Source organism: Cyclopterus lumpus, chromosome 19, assembly GCF_009769545.1.
Source record: "Cyclopterus lumpus isolate fCycLum1 chromosome 19, fCycLum1.pri, whole genome shotgun sequence".
NCBI lineage: Eukaryota > Metazoa > Chordata > Actinopteri > Perciformes > Cyclopteridae > Cyclopterus > Cyclopterus lumpus.
Window position 1 is genome coordinate 10301076 of NC_046984.1, and position 15078 is coordinate 10316153.

The window sequence follows — 15078 nt, forward strand, 5'->3', positions numbered from 1 at the left end:
AACTAAGACAGACAGTTTATTAAGGGATTGTATTTCAGTTTTACATTACAGACACAGATGTGCAGATGTTTTGTGTTAGATCAGCAGACAACACAGTTTTCCCAAAAGCTGCTATGAAGACTAAATAAATGCGGTCTTGTTTTCCCTTCAGAGCGCTTAGACTTTGAGTCAATTTACTCAATTTCAAATACATTACATATATACAAATAAATGAAAAGTCCCATTATAGACTTACATTAGTATCTCCCTGTTGTGTTAATATTTTGTTTTCCTGTCAAGCCAGGTGTAATTTGTATATATTTTGTTTCGCAGTACCGCTCTTCTCAACATAATTGATAACAAACTAATGCAAAGGTTGACAATCAGTCACAGACAATGATCTGATGGCTAAAAAATAAGGAGACTCTGCACATCCAATTTCTCTCTGAGCAAGTGGAAACTGCAGTGCAGCTGATGAGAGGACACACTGCAATCTAAGAAATGTAGGACTGGGATGAGATTAATCCATTGCTTATTGAGGAAAAACATTGTTTCCTTTTATTTGATAGGGAAAATATTATTGAAGCTAAATATTATACAGACAAGACTCCTTGGAAGAACCATTTGTTGAATGTATAGCATACTGTCGTGAGCTACTATTGATAAGAACACAACAATTATATAACAAGAGGAGTGAGGTACTAGATATATAGAATGTCAAATGATTATATAAAACCAGAAAAGTGGTCTGCTGTTACTACTTTGCACCCAATATATATATAAAAACATTTAAACTTAATCTAGTAGACTAATATTTGATATTCCATACCTGAATGACTTGAAGAGCTCAACAAACTCGATGAAGCTCATTGTGCTGTCAGAAATCATAAGATTCTGGAAGCCTTTGAAACAGCCTTTACCTCGGCCGTGCCACGACCTGCTGCTCCATGTCCTACAGCCCCCAGAGGAAAGTGAAAAAGAAAGAAAAATATCTTAACCTCAATGAAGAATGAAAGATATCAAACTGTCAGACCTCAAGTCGTCGTATCCAACACGGTACATACCCTGGCTGTGACTTGGCAGTTCCTGAGAGAATCGGAGAGGATTGTGGGCGTGAATTGTTGGACCCTGCCATACTGGATGAAGAGGAGGAGGAGGAGGAAGAAGAGGCTAACAAGTTTTTACTGGATGAGAGGGAGAATGGTCCAGGGAAGCAGTCCTCTGTGGAGACAAAGAGGACAAAAATCATACCGACAATAGAGTGCCATAGGAAATATCAAGTGAAGATTGTTTTGTTCTTTAAAATAGTTTTGGGGTTATTAAAATAGAACACATTTGCTTGGCATACATCTGCAGACTTGATTTTTTCATTGAATTCAAATAGCTCAAAAATGTCACCTGGATCTTCTTGGTCGATGCTGTCAGACTCCGGTCCATTTCGATACAGGCCCTCCTTACAGCTCCGTGTTTTCCTGGAAACCATCTCGTCATCTGTGGCATCCCCACTGTCTCCCTGCGTTGAGTGTGTGAACACACGCGTTACGTTAAAAACGAGGAACACTTCAGAAATGTGCAAGTCCGTAGCCTTAATAAGGATTACACTGTAAATCAAGACTGAACTGTAAAAGGGAGCAGAGTCTTCCCATATATGTAGTGTAATCAGCAGATGTATTATTATAGAAAACAGCCTGAAACAGGGAACTCTGTAAAGGCTCAAACAGTGAGTGGTGTAATGGTGGAAATCCAGTCAGAAGATTGGCCTGAGTGTACCTGCAAAACACTGAATTTGTGCCTGCTCATTCACTGGTGATAAGAGTTTCCGATAAATGTAATGTGAACGGCAACACAAACTTCTTTTAATGTACTGACCCTGACAAGGACCTTCTTCTTCTTCTTGGTCTTATCGTTGATGCTCAGAGGGCTGTTTTTCTGGCCAGCAGGTTTCTCCACTCCGCCTGAACCCATGTTCCATCTCCGCCCCCCGAACAGCTCAATTGCATGAGCTAGTGTAGGGCCTTCGTACCTGCCGTCCTCCTAACAGGGACGCAAATACAGACACAGACAGGAAGTAAGCAAATGCACGGTTTAAAACAGACACGGGTGCGCTTTTAATACTCGTCCGTTTAATAGAGGACATACATACAAAATCCTCCTATTATTTCAAGTACAATGAAGAAAAAGAGAAAACAACAGAGATCATTTAGAATGCTTAAAGCACACAACTAATACTTTGCGTTCACTTCATCCTACACAACATTTGTTGTCCACTTTAAATCCATGCATTCTTTATGAAAACATTGATGGAAAAACAGAAGGAATAAGTACAAGAACATTATTTTCAAGGAAACACAACCCAGTTCAGAGTTTACCTGATACAAGCTGACATAGTGCTTCCTAAGCCACTGTAACCTTTGGTCAGGAAACTTCTTTAACTTTCTGGATGCATTCACCAACGCCGACAGGCCTTTATGAAGCATCTGTGCCGTGTGGTTGGGGGCCACAAAGTGCAGGAGTCTAGTGGCAGTAGTGAGGAGATTAGTTGGAAATGTTTAGAAAACAGATGCTCCAGTGTTCAAATAGTGGATTTCAAAGCAGGAAGCTGGTGAACATGAGGCACCTACCTGTTGTCTGTGGTGGTGAGACCGTAGAGGAGGCTGAGACCATTTTCCTCCACCGTCATCTGGCTCAGCTTGTTTTGCAAACATACAGCATGAATGTCTACTCCCTGATGACCCAGGAACACTGCCTGTACATTCAAAGGAACATGAATAGTATGAGAGCAATCAAACTCTTGACTGTCAAATGCTATTTAAACACAAAACTCATTACTAATCCTACAAGATAAATCCATATTATTCCAATGCAAGTTTGAGTAATAAATGAACGAATTTGAAATAATGGTATGAATGTTAACTAAAAGAAACATCTTAAGACAACATGGTTTAATTGTTTTAAGACAATGCCTATGCTAGATTAAGGCTAAATGTGAGTTGCACATTATAAATAGTAGATCTTGTCTTGTTCAACACACCTTCACCCATCCCAGGTCCAAAAGGCCCTCTGCTAGTCCTGCCACTACAGCCTGTCCTAATCCCAGCGGTTGCTCTGTAGGTGAAGCCCCTCCGCTCTGAGGCTTACCTGCCACAACACACACATCAACACATTTACGACATGTTTGAAATAGAGTAAACGCATTGGAAGTTGAGCACCTTGTGTGCAACATTTACAACCATTTTAATTGTATGTGCTACAAAAGACATGGCGCCTACTTACCTTGGATAAACACATTCAAACAATGTTTAAAACATAATAAAGACACAGGAAATATGTTAAATCATGGATGCCTGTTTTCCGTTTGTTTAAAGAGTAATGAGAGAGGAAATGGGGCCCGTCTCCCTGAGATATACACACTTGTCTTAAATTGTGCTGATGACAAAGCAGCTCATTCAAGATCTTTTTTTAACACATTCACCTGAACAAACTCCCACACTTCTTAGGAACCATGGTTAACTGTCTCACTGCAAGACATTTTATATATTGCAAAAATACAACAACACCCTGAACAATACAAACCCCAGAAAACAGTCAAACTGACTCTCCGTTTTGTTTACATTTTCTAAATATTGTTGTCTAGTAAACAGACATGTAAACTAACAGTTTTTTAAAACTTATTTGAACAAAGAAATGTTAACATGAATCATTGAAAAAAAGATATGAATGTCTTTTGAATTGTACAGATCTTTCTTGTAATGTCATATTCACCCCAGGTGAGTGTCGTGTTGTCAGGTTGGAGACGCAGCAGACAGCGAGCTGTGAGGTGGCTGTCCTGGTCGTAGTGGATGACTGTAGCCCCCTGCAGCAGAAACTGGTGGACGTCTGGTTGCAGTGACAACACGTACCTAGAAAGAGAAAATACGGAAACATGTGGAGTGTCTGTTGAGCTCTCTGTGTGTGTGTGTGTGTGTGTGTGTGTGTGTGCGTGTGTTTGAGTACAAGTGTGTGTTTCTTACCAGGGAATGAGCTCAGTGCCATGGCTGAAAGCTCTGTGCGTCTCTTCAGTGCTGTGAAACTCCACCTCTTTCACCACCGACTCAGACGACAAGTCGCCCTCCGAGTCCGACAGGTCCCCCACCATGAATCTGAAGATGGTACAAGTTGGGTTGGAAGAGCAGCAATTTAGTGCGGGACCAGGAGAAAAAAAATTTATAAAACTAAATTGTATATCTGAATTTCAAAGATTTTGTTTATTGACTTTATCAGTTCCTACATTTAGTTCAGCTAATGTAGAAATTATGTAACTTAGTTATTTAAAAAAAAAATGCATTAAGGTCCAGTCAAAAGTAAGAAATGACCTGCATCAGATGTAAAATACAAAAAATGTACTCTGTGCTGTGGTGCATCAGTTATACAAGCATCATGCATTTGTCATTGCACATTCCTTGAGTACTAAACAAGCTTCTACTCAAACTTAAACCATGTCGACGTTAGGCGGTAATAATGACACTCCTGACACTCTGATAACCACTTACAAGACGCGGTTTGATTCTGATGCTGTCCTACAAGAATGGGAACTAGAAGGGGACACAGAAGGAGGAGAGGAAGTGTGAGACGAATAAAGAGCGGACTGAGATGCTTCTACTTAAGTTCTCATGAAAATAGCTGAAAAAAGATGAAGATGGGAAGATTAGGAACACAGAATGTTTAAACGTCTTTAAGTAAGAAAGATAATAATGATCTGCATCCCACTCCAGTATAGAAAAATGAACACTATACCCCTTCGTCAAAATGAAATAAGAGTTGTTATCCTGAGCTCAAACTTAAAATAACAACTCAGAGTCAGAGAAAACTGTCTAAAAAACAGAAACCATTATCCAGGTTCCCGTAATACAAACACCAAGCTTGAAATGAAATGAGTTTTCTAACAACATTGGATGTTAGTGTCCAGCTTGTGTCATTAGCTGCCTGCCGCCAGTGTGCTGAAAAGTACCAGAGCTCTGTTCCTTCCTGTTCAGACAGGAAACTAACCTGTTATCTTTTATCTCTGTGACAAAGGGTTTATGTGAAAATCACAGCATCTTAATAACAATCTGCAAAGGTGTTCCTTCACAAATCCATTATCTTGTGACGGTGTTTATGAAAGACAATTGTGAAAGAAGAAAAGAATGACTGTGCCGTTTAAAGAATCAGATGATTTTTTTTGCATTAAGTCTATTGAAAATAATTTTGAAGCAGTTGTCTTATTTGTTTTAAGAGAGTCTGCTGTGGTTGCGTGTCCAAAAAAGCCTTTTTCTGAAACTTCAAACTCTATGACTTCAAACTAGTGAACAAGCACAGGAAAAGGTGTTTTCCATCACAACACTTTACATTACAGCTTCATAATAATATGGTAATAGTAGGGCAATAATCAAAGATCATTTACATAGCAACAGACAACTATTGCTATGTAAAGATGTTGTGTAAAAATAATTTTGGAAAGATTTGGGAGAAAGGGTCTCATTTTGAAAACAATAACTTAGGTCTACCTGAAAGATAAAATAAAAAACTTGATTACATTAAAACAAGAAGCAGGAATAAAGAAACATAGTTAAACACCAGTAATGCAGTGTGCAATCAACTATTACACGATGTTCCAATGTCTTGATGGACTGGGTCAAATGCAATGTGCCATTTGATACTTCGCTGTCTCATAAGCTTGGTCACGACTTGCACAACACCCCCACAGATGGATTCAAGACCTTGTAATAGAATCATTCACCCTTCTAAGCTGTCCGGTGGGCTATGCTAGGCCGTGTGGTACCTGATGCCGCACACTGAAAGAACTCTGTCTTTCGGGTAAACTTTTGTTAAAATTTGTTATAATAATGCTAATTTGTCACCCAAAACAAGTAGGGGAATAAAAGGGTACTGACTGATTGCGGCAGCCGTCTCTGAAGGAGTTATTTCTGGATGCAGGGGATGGGCCAGTAGTAGAGGGACTGGTGGAGGCCTCATCAGGATCCTCTGCCTCCAAGCTACGGTTACAAGATCTGAGGAGCAGAAAGAGGAGAATCAAGTTAGAATGTGGAAGGTGAAGAAGATGGACAGCTGTGTGGAAACACATCGGCACTTTATACTGGTTACTTTCTGAAAAAACACTTTTTCAAGGACGCGGCATACCTGATAATCTGGAGGATGTTGCTGACAGTAGCTTCTTTCTCTGGGACGTGTAGTCCATCTGGACCTGACCGCGACAGGAAGTTGTGCTGGCCGCTGTAGTCAGACACAAACTACAGAAGGGATGACAGACAAAACGAATCAGGCTTGAATTATAATAACATGATGTCTGATTTGTACAGCTGGAGTCAATTATATGAGATATATATATGTTTGTGAATGCCTATGCAGTGTTTACTGTACCTCTATTGAGTCCTCTGTGTTATATAGAGGTGGTTTGAGGCTGATGATGCTTGCGGTGCCATCCAACGCATCACTCAGCTCTTTCAGAAAAACCCCACAGAATGGCACCACCTTTGGTGTCGACACAGGACAGAGAAAAGCATCCCATTACAGCTTTTACTGCACTGTAATGATTTCATGACACTTAATGTGAACTATTGTTGTGACAAATGACAAATTAGACCAACCGTGAAGAAACAGCAACCCACCTTGCATCCTGGGATGTTGAGAGCTCTGGTCACAACCTTCTTGTACTCAGAAGAAGATTCATGCTGAGCCATGGCGTCCTTTAGGCTCCTCATAGTCTCGATGTCTGACTGGTCCATGAACTGCCACATCTTCAGCACCTTGCGGGACCTGGAGGACAAAGAACATCGTACATGTCTGGAATTCTGTGCGAGTGTGAGCAGGTATTATTTAATGAAAGACACACACACACAATGAATCTCGGTGGTAATTATGTGAGCATACTGTAGTTAGTGTCTGTGTGTGCCAACCTGAGTCCAGCCAGGAACTCCATTACACCGTTGTAGTTCCCCATATTCCAACAGCATTTAGCGACGTGGACCAGATAGGAGAACACTTCTCTCTTCTCCTCCATGGATCCTGCTGTTAGGATCAGCCACGTCACCCACGAACTCACCTGTTGATAATGTTTGTCGTTACTATCGCATCAAAGATTATAAACAAATATACAGTATATACTGTATATATATATATATATATATATATATATATATATATATATATATATATATATATATATATATATATACATACATTAATGTGCCATGGTTGACTGTGCATTACCTGTTACTACAAGAAGTTACAGAACTTTTTGTGTGTGGTCTTACTTGTGCTCATGTCATCTCTTTTAAAGTCTGGTATGGCAAGCTGTTACTAAATTGGTAATGTATGCACAGGACTATGCCAGCTGGCCACAGACACATGCACACACACACACACACACACACACGAAAGATCAGATATGTATCGGCTGGTCTCTGTCTCTGAGCTGACTGTTCTCTAGCACGCGCAATAAGACACGATGGAAGAACCAGATATGCATCAGGGTCAGCTTCCTTTCACATTCTTTGTGACACACACACACACACACACACAGGAAAAGATCAGATTTCAATCGGGCCACTTCTTGCTCTATGTGTTAAAGCAGTATGAATGTATTCACACACACAGATGAAAGCGCACACAAACTGAAACTACCTAAGCGGTAAAAACATCCCCCTGGCCCAGAGATCTATTACTGGGTTATGTAAGGGTCTTTAAAGCCCACCACAGTCTGACTTCACAGGGACTAAAAAAAGCACAAAACTCACACACACTCACTAAAAAAAACATGTGAAAGTTAAAGTTACACCACTATTCCTACAAAGCATACGAATAGTATTCATCCAGTTGTTTAAAACTTGTTTTAATTGAAGCTCAACGTTTATTCTAGACACTTGAAAACAGCAGTTGAGAAAACAACCATCAGCACACGGTCTACTTGGTTAGTTCTTCTGAAGATGTCTGTCATAACATCAGCAGATGAAGTTGGTCTGTTTGTCATGGAATTGTAGATGCTCAAATTTCAGTTACTGAAAATCACTCCTGAAGATGGCAAAGGATGCAGGGTCTTGCTCTATTGTGCATTTGTTGTGCTATAATGTGCTGCATATTGTTAACTGATAAACCACCATGCTGCACCGCACTCTCTTATCTGTTACTCTCCTGCTCTGTGCATGCCACGATGCGCACGCACAAAATCTGCTATTAGTTACTTCTGGCTTCAAGCCATGTCAGCGTCAGGGTTAAATTACAGTCACCATCCAAACCATTCTGACCGTCTGCAAAGTGGCTTTTTAAACCGCCACAGATCAAGGCTGGCGATACTCCAGATAGCGAAAGTGTGTAGTCAGTGTTTTGTATGAGAGATGATAAATAGGATATGAAGAGGTATGGAGAGAGAGGGGGAGAGAGAGAGAGAGAGAGAGAGAGAGCAGAAAAGAAAGACAGAAGTACAGTAAAACTAACTTTGTTTCCTCAAACAACAGCCTCCCTTACATACATAACATAAATGTTATCAATAGCAACTTTAAAAAATGTCAAACACACGCACACGGTACAAACTGATCCCTCCTTTGATGTTAGTGTATGCGGTCATCTGTGTATCAGTCTGTCTGTCTCCATCCGTGCGCGTGTTATTAGTTGAACTATGAGGGTCAGTTTCAGACTATGACAAAGTCAAAGCTAAACACAAAGGGGGGCCAAACGTCTCACCCTTCTCTGCCTCCAAATATTCACTTTAGCTGCATAATCCCTCAGTCCCATACTTTGCTTAAAAAAGTTACAGGATCGAAACCATTAGATACTTTTGGGAAAATTTGATTTGAATTGACAACATTTTGTCTGTCAAGTGGGAGGAAAGAAATCAGACCCCAAAGCTAATAATGTAATATCTCCAAAAAACATTTCTAACACCGTCCACAATCACGGAGGAAAGCATATCAACATTATGGTTTCACAATCACAGCTTAGACAAATTACACCAACAGTATCTCATCTCATCGGGGAGCACCAGGGTTTGAAGCAGCTCCATCGTTGTCTTCCCAGGGAGAATCACTGTTGTCATTTGTCTCTTGTTCCATTGTGCCCATATATGGCTACAATGCACATTTGACTTTTTGTGTGTCTCTCCTCTCGCTGACTTGAAATGAAAACCAGCTGATGTGAGAGGCATGCAACTTAAAGATGACATCATCATTTCCAATCAATCTCTCCCTCTCTCACTTTCTCTGTCTCAGCACTACAATGTTGTGATTGTTTATTCCCGAAGTCACTCACCATAAAAGACACAAGACCTGGGAGAAATAACTTCAGCCAAATTACACCACTGCGAGAGTGTGTGTGTGAGTGTGTGTATGTGCGCGCGTGTGCGTGTGTGTGCGTGTGCGTGTGTGCTTTTGTACACACGGTGTGTGCATCAGTCATGAGCTGGTACGTTGGCTATGCTTTCCAACCTTTCACATTCATGTCAAATTGCAATGTGCACATTTTCACTGTCTCTGATGATGTCATTGAGGGGAGGTCACTGACACAGTTTTCTATCAATATTTTCCTCATAGTTAAACATAAAAAAACAGCTCTATATGGTCTTGTTTGAAAAGTTGTTCAAGGCATTCAGGAGTCGCACCACTAAACTATTCCACATAGTTTGCCGATTGGCATCACAGATTCTCAAGTGATCTTATCCAGACTTAAATCCTGGAGTAAAACTGAGTTTGGGAGATTTAGGTTAACATGATGAATTTTAAAACCTTTAATGGTCACATCAAAAAAGAGAGGTTAAAACATGTGGTTGTTTGATGTAGAGCTGAAACAATTTGTCAATCGCCAGAAGATGATTCAGCAACGATTTGAAAATCAATTGTATGAGTGTAAGAGGCAAAGAAAATACACAAAAAGATCATGAGAGAGGAATTATTTAAAGAAAAAAAAAAGCATGATAAACACACACATTTTAAAAACCAGACTCCTCACCTCGTTGAACCGCGCCACCAGGTCCTCCACAGCGTTACTTCGCTGAGCACTCTGGGTAGGCATGGCGGGCACAGACAGCGAGGCCTTGAGGTTTGGGTGGCGTTTGGTTTGAAACTCGGGGCTGCCCACGTCTCGAGTGAGGAAACAGAGGTAGTCCAGGGGAAAGACCTGCAGGAAGGATCAGACTGAATTAGTATTGCCACCGTAGAAATACGTCATTTTCACATGCACAAACACAACAAAACAAATCAAAATATTGTCCCCACCCGTTGGTAAAGCTGCTGCTCTTGCTCGGTGAGGATGCAGGCGATCTCCTCGGGGAACTGAACAAGGTGACGCACCTCCGCCAGCTCCTTACTGATCCCACTGACGCTGGGTTGAAAAGAGACGCTGCTGGTCATACTGTTAGCCAGCTGACGCTCTAGATGGACAGATGAAGAGGAGCAAGAGACAGATTATGCCTTTTGCATTACTGGTCCATGTTTTTCATATGCCATATCTCAAACTAGCTGGTATTGTAGGTGCTCAGTGAGAAATAAAAGCTCTTGAAGTCCTAAGGCAAAGACAGATGAAGAGAAGGAGGAGAGAAGGTTAATGGACAGAAAGAGAGGAGAAGGCATTGCCTTCACTAGTATCACGTACATTAGGAAAGCAAAGGCGCGGTTTCCCAAACAAGAAATGGAAGAAGAACAGAAAGAGATTTTAAAATGAGGCAATAATCCCCTCCCACCATAAAAGGTTTAAGCCTCAATGAAAGGTGCATTTCTTTGTCAGGATTAACCTGAATGTCTCAAGTCTTCTGATGCATCAATCTCTGCACACCACATACTCCCGACCTCTCCTCCAGCCAAGAGAAGTCTGCATCGTTCCACCCTCCAGAAGTACACAGCATTGATCACCTGCCAGTTCCTGTGTTTGGAATTCAGGTAGGTCCATTAGTCTGTCTGTTTACACACACACACACACACACACACACACACACACACACACACACACACACACACACACACACACACACACACACACACACACACACACACACACACACACACACACACACACACACACACACACACACACACACACACACACACACACACACACACACACACACACACACACACACACACACACACACGCAAACCGGTTCTCATCTCGGCTAACAAAAGGACTAATGGACAGTTTCTCCACCGGTGCTGGAGCTGCCAGGTGGACATACTGTACATTGCCGGGATGAATGCCACATAAACTAACAGGCCTTTTCCACAGCAGGAGGAAAAAGGGAGCTTTTTCCCCTCTACTGAGGCACGGACTATGAGGGTGAGGTTTCCAGCAGTTAATGGAGCCGACTGATCAAACCCGAGCCGTGACACTGCACCTTGACACTGACCAGCATTTATTCTAACAGAAGCATGCAGTTGTTCCCAATATCAATACAACTAGAGGAATGGAAGAGCCAAGTCAGCATATTATCCGCACTATATGGCAGAGAAGTCACTTCTAATGAATAATACATTTTTATAGTACAGTATCGTGAAGGCAAGAAAGGAGATATAAATCAAACAGAATGAACACAAGTAATTGTCTGGTCATTGTTATTCCTACCCACGCATAAAAAATAGTGTATGCTGCAAATGCATATGCGGACACACACTTTGTGTTACCAAGGTAACCAAGGTTCTCCTTGGTAACCCTTGAGATGTGCAACAGGTAGCCATGGCAACAGCAGTGGCTGCTCTGCAGGAGCAAAACTTGCTTATTTACACAGTTTGATTTGTGGATCCGGACTCACAGCTCCTGTAATGAACTCTCAGTGTGTGTGTGTGTGTGTGTGTGTGTGTGTGTGTGTGTGTGTGTGTGTGTGTGTGTGTGTGTGTGTGTGTATATAATAAGAACAGGGACAGACCCAGAGTAAGTAACAGTTTTAAGAACAAAGAGACGAGAGAAAAGAAAAAGATTAAAATAAATATAATAAACTTGGACAACTGGAGGTTGTCTAAAGAGAGAAATGATCAGTGAAAACCAAGATAGAGAAACCAAGAAAGTAAATGAGAGCAGAAGAGAGACGGGAGAAGAGTGTGGAGATAAGATAAAGAGGAAGGAAGGGATTAGTTGAATAAGTAGAGATGTTGTAGTTTACTCTATGCAGCAGGTGTGAGCTATCTATTTTTAATACAGTTAGAGACAGCGTAATCCACCAAATTCTTTAAATGTCCTACACTGAGAGATACTTCAGGTTATGAATTATGGTTCATTTATTGTCCAGACCTAGACCATTTTTCATAGACATATTTGCATGAAATCAAACAACTGAGGTAAAGTGGTTCAGAGAGCCTGATGTCCTGAGACTACAGAAGACATGGCCTGTAAATTAAGTTGCACTCTGAAGGAAATGATCACTGTTCCCGAGCCCTTCCACACAAGTGCAATGGTAGATTATGGAGAAACAGCTGCAACAATCAAATAATTAAGAAAAATGTGGTACATATAGTCAAAATGTGAACTAAGATCTGGTCCAGAATATGTATCCTCTCTCAGCTCCTGTTTTCCCATTGCATGGAACAGGTACGCAAAAATGTGATTAAAAACCCCCGAAAATAAACGGTTGTCTTTGCTGTTGGCTATCCTTAAAATAATTATTAATTATTATGTTTACATTTTAGTACAGTATGAAACTATCAACACTTTCATGTCTCAAGAAAAAGAGCAAAAGCTCCTCATCTCTGGCCCAGAGCTGTTTTCCCATGATAACCTTTTTAAGTGGAAATGGAGACACCTTCAAATAAGTGAGGTGAATGTCATGACCATGTAGAGGACAACATTATTAATTTATTCATCCTTTAAACTGGGAAACACACCGGCAAACACACAGCTGTCAGACGAGGCAGTAACAACAACATCTTAAGAGATTCTGAGGAATTAATTCAAAGCAAATTAATTTATATGAAAAAACAGAAAGATTCCAACATGTTGACGGTAAGGAAAACAACAGTGGTTCATAGTTTTGTAAATATCCATTCTTAAAAAGTGCGTAAAATAAATAAATAAATAAAAGGTTTTGTGTCAAAGCACTGGCTCCCAAAATAGAATCAGTAGATAAACAAATCACATATCATATCATGTGTTATTCAACTTGTGCCTGCAAAGCTTCATACAAAGTGTACAATATCAGCAGTGACAACAGAGCCCTGTGATAAATAAACACTGAAGACTGAATGGAGCGAAATCTTGATGGTGATCAGTGTATCTAATACAATCAGTTGTAGACCCGTGAGACTAAGCTCCCCTGACACGTTATCGATCATAAACACTAGTTTAAGAAACGCTGGCGCGCAATATTGAACATGCAGCAGTCCTGCTGTGAGGCTGAGAGAACACAAGAGCCATGACTAATTGGCCGTGATCTCCATGTGATGTTTATGCATGAGTTTAATCATCTGTAATGCATGCTGAATACGAATACATTGTGTGTGTGTGTGTGTGTGTGTGCGCGTGTGTGTTAATGGATCCTTCTCTAAGGAGGGAGGAGATTGGCTGAACATCCTTTATAACCACTTTCATGACATTTCTGCATTTAACAGGTAGCTGGTCTTTAAGATAGCCAGGAAATAAATACGCAATCCAATCTGTACATAGGACATACACATTAGCATGTCTAATCAACCCTCGGGGAGATCAAGTAGCTGTGTGCGTTTTGTATGACCGTAAGTCACCCTATAACTGACTCATGGTAAATACTGTATGACTAGAGAATCAATATGAAAGGAAATTATATCTTTCAGGACTGATTTGAGGTTTCTTTTGTTCATTCAGTAAATCAAGTTATCATGGCAACCGATCTTTTGTTGCCGGCCAAGATTACACACACACACACACTTAGAGCCGTAGGGGACTCAAACAGGTGGAGTACAAACAGCCTGAGTCAAAGGACTGTTAACAAATTAGCCTGTGAACCTATAAATATCCTCACACATTCGTAAAATAATTTATATTCATAACATCAACAATCTTATTTTATTTTCCAGCTTTGGGAGGAATATTAATCTGGAACCTGGTCTACTGTATGTAGCGTTGCATCACCACATGAGTAACACAGTATATTTTGATTCAGGAAATACACATGGAAAAAGACCCTTTAAAATCTCTATATCTTGAAATATGATAAAACTGAAATCTCCAGCCAAACCATGGCATCTGGAAGTTTCCCTTTAGACAGCAAAACAATATGTCATACCCACACTCTCAATGAAAATCAACCAGTAGGAGCAAACAAACTAACACACAAACATATAAACAGCAAATAGGGTTAGGACTCATAATACATAATCTTTTTTGCACAGGAAAAACACGGTAAAAAAAAAGAAAGTTGTTGTGAGTTCAGTGTCTTTGTGTAACTTCACAATGACTTGACACAAATCAGATGCACTAATTGGGCCATTTTGGTGTTTTTTTCGTGTGACATTCGTTCTTAGGTTGGATTCAGTGTGAAGTTGCCCAGAGACCCTAAAATGTTGCCCATCATCCTGTCAGGTCTCTGGTATGAAGGGGTCACAGTGCACTCCTCACACACATTTTCCCAGCTGCTGCATCTTCCATCCCATATCTATATATAATGTCAAAGTTTTACATTGGATTGCAATGTTACTGCCACCCGTAGTTTACTCGAGATACAAGCGAGCCCTTTGAATTTGTGGGAAATGTGTTTTGAATCTAGGAGTTAATAAAATCTTGCAAGTCAGTATTCAAAATATAAAAGACACCACACAAAACACAAAGAAGCATGCTGGTCTAGTTGACTGCTACTTAAAATAAATTGAGGTCATAATCTATGCCAGTAAGCAAAGATGAAATCACATTAATATATAAAACAAAGAGAAGTGTCATATTTCCATCAAACCTTCGACACTAAATGTCATCGTTTGAGGCTCAACTGGCTCTCTTTTTATTACGTTGCGTTTTTGTGCCCTCTTTTACTGCAATGGTCTTCTGACTGGAGAACTGGCTCTGCCTACTGCTTACACCGATAAACCAGCTCCTTATCGTCGCATAACGGTGGCGGATAGTAACAAGCCTTCATACACTTTTTGTTAGTCAATTTTGGAGAAATTCTGTAAAAATGTAAGA

At 40.5% G+C, this 15078-nt stretch overlaps 1 protein-coding gene across 1 annotated transcript in view; it reads right to left on the minus strand.

Annotated features, from left to right (window-relative positions):
* plce1 (phospholipase C, epsilon 1) overlaps positions 1-15078 on the minus strand; it is a 65277-nt gene that overhangs the window by 18272 nt on the left and 31927 nt on the right. Inside the window, exons 6-21 of the mRNA XM_034559247.1 lie at positions 10221-10375; positions 9955-10122; positions 6912-7057; positions 6624-6771; positions 6376-6486; positions 6136-6245; positions 5889-6005; positions 3990-4118; positions 3742-3878; positions 3011-3117; positions 2601-2725; positions 2349-2493; positions 1849-2013; positions 1378-1492; positions 1044-1200; positions 809-931 (exon numbers count right to left, since the gene is read on the minus strand). Of these exons, the coding sequence (XP_034415138.1) occupies positions 809-931; positions 1044-1200; positions 1378-1492; positions 1849-2013; positions 2349-2493; positions 2601-2725; positions 3011-3117; positions 3742-3878; positions 3990-4118; positions 5889-6005; positions 6136-6245; positions 6376-6486; positions 6624-6771; positions 6912-7057; positions 9955-10122; positions 10221-10375 (2158 nt within the window). The remainder of the gene's footprint in view (positions 1-808; positions 932-1043; positions 1201-1377; positions 1493-1848; positions 2014-2348; positions 2494-2600; positions 2726-3010; positions 3118-3741; positions 3879-3989; positions 4119-5888; positions 6006-6135; positions 6246-6375; positions 6487-6623; positions 6772-6911; positions 7058-9954; positions 10123-10220; positions 10376-15078) is intronic.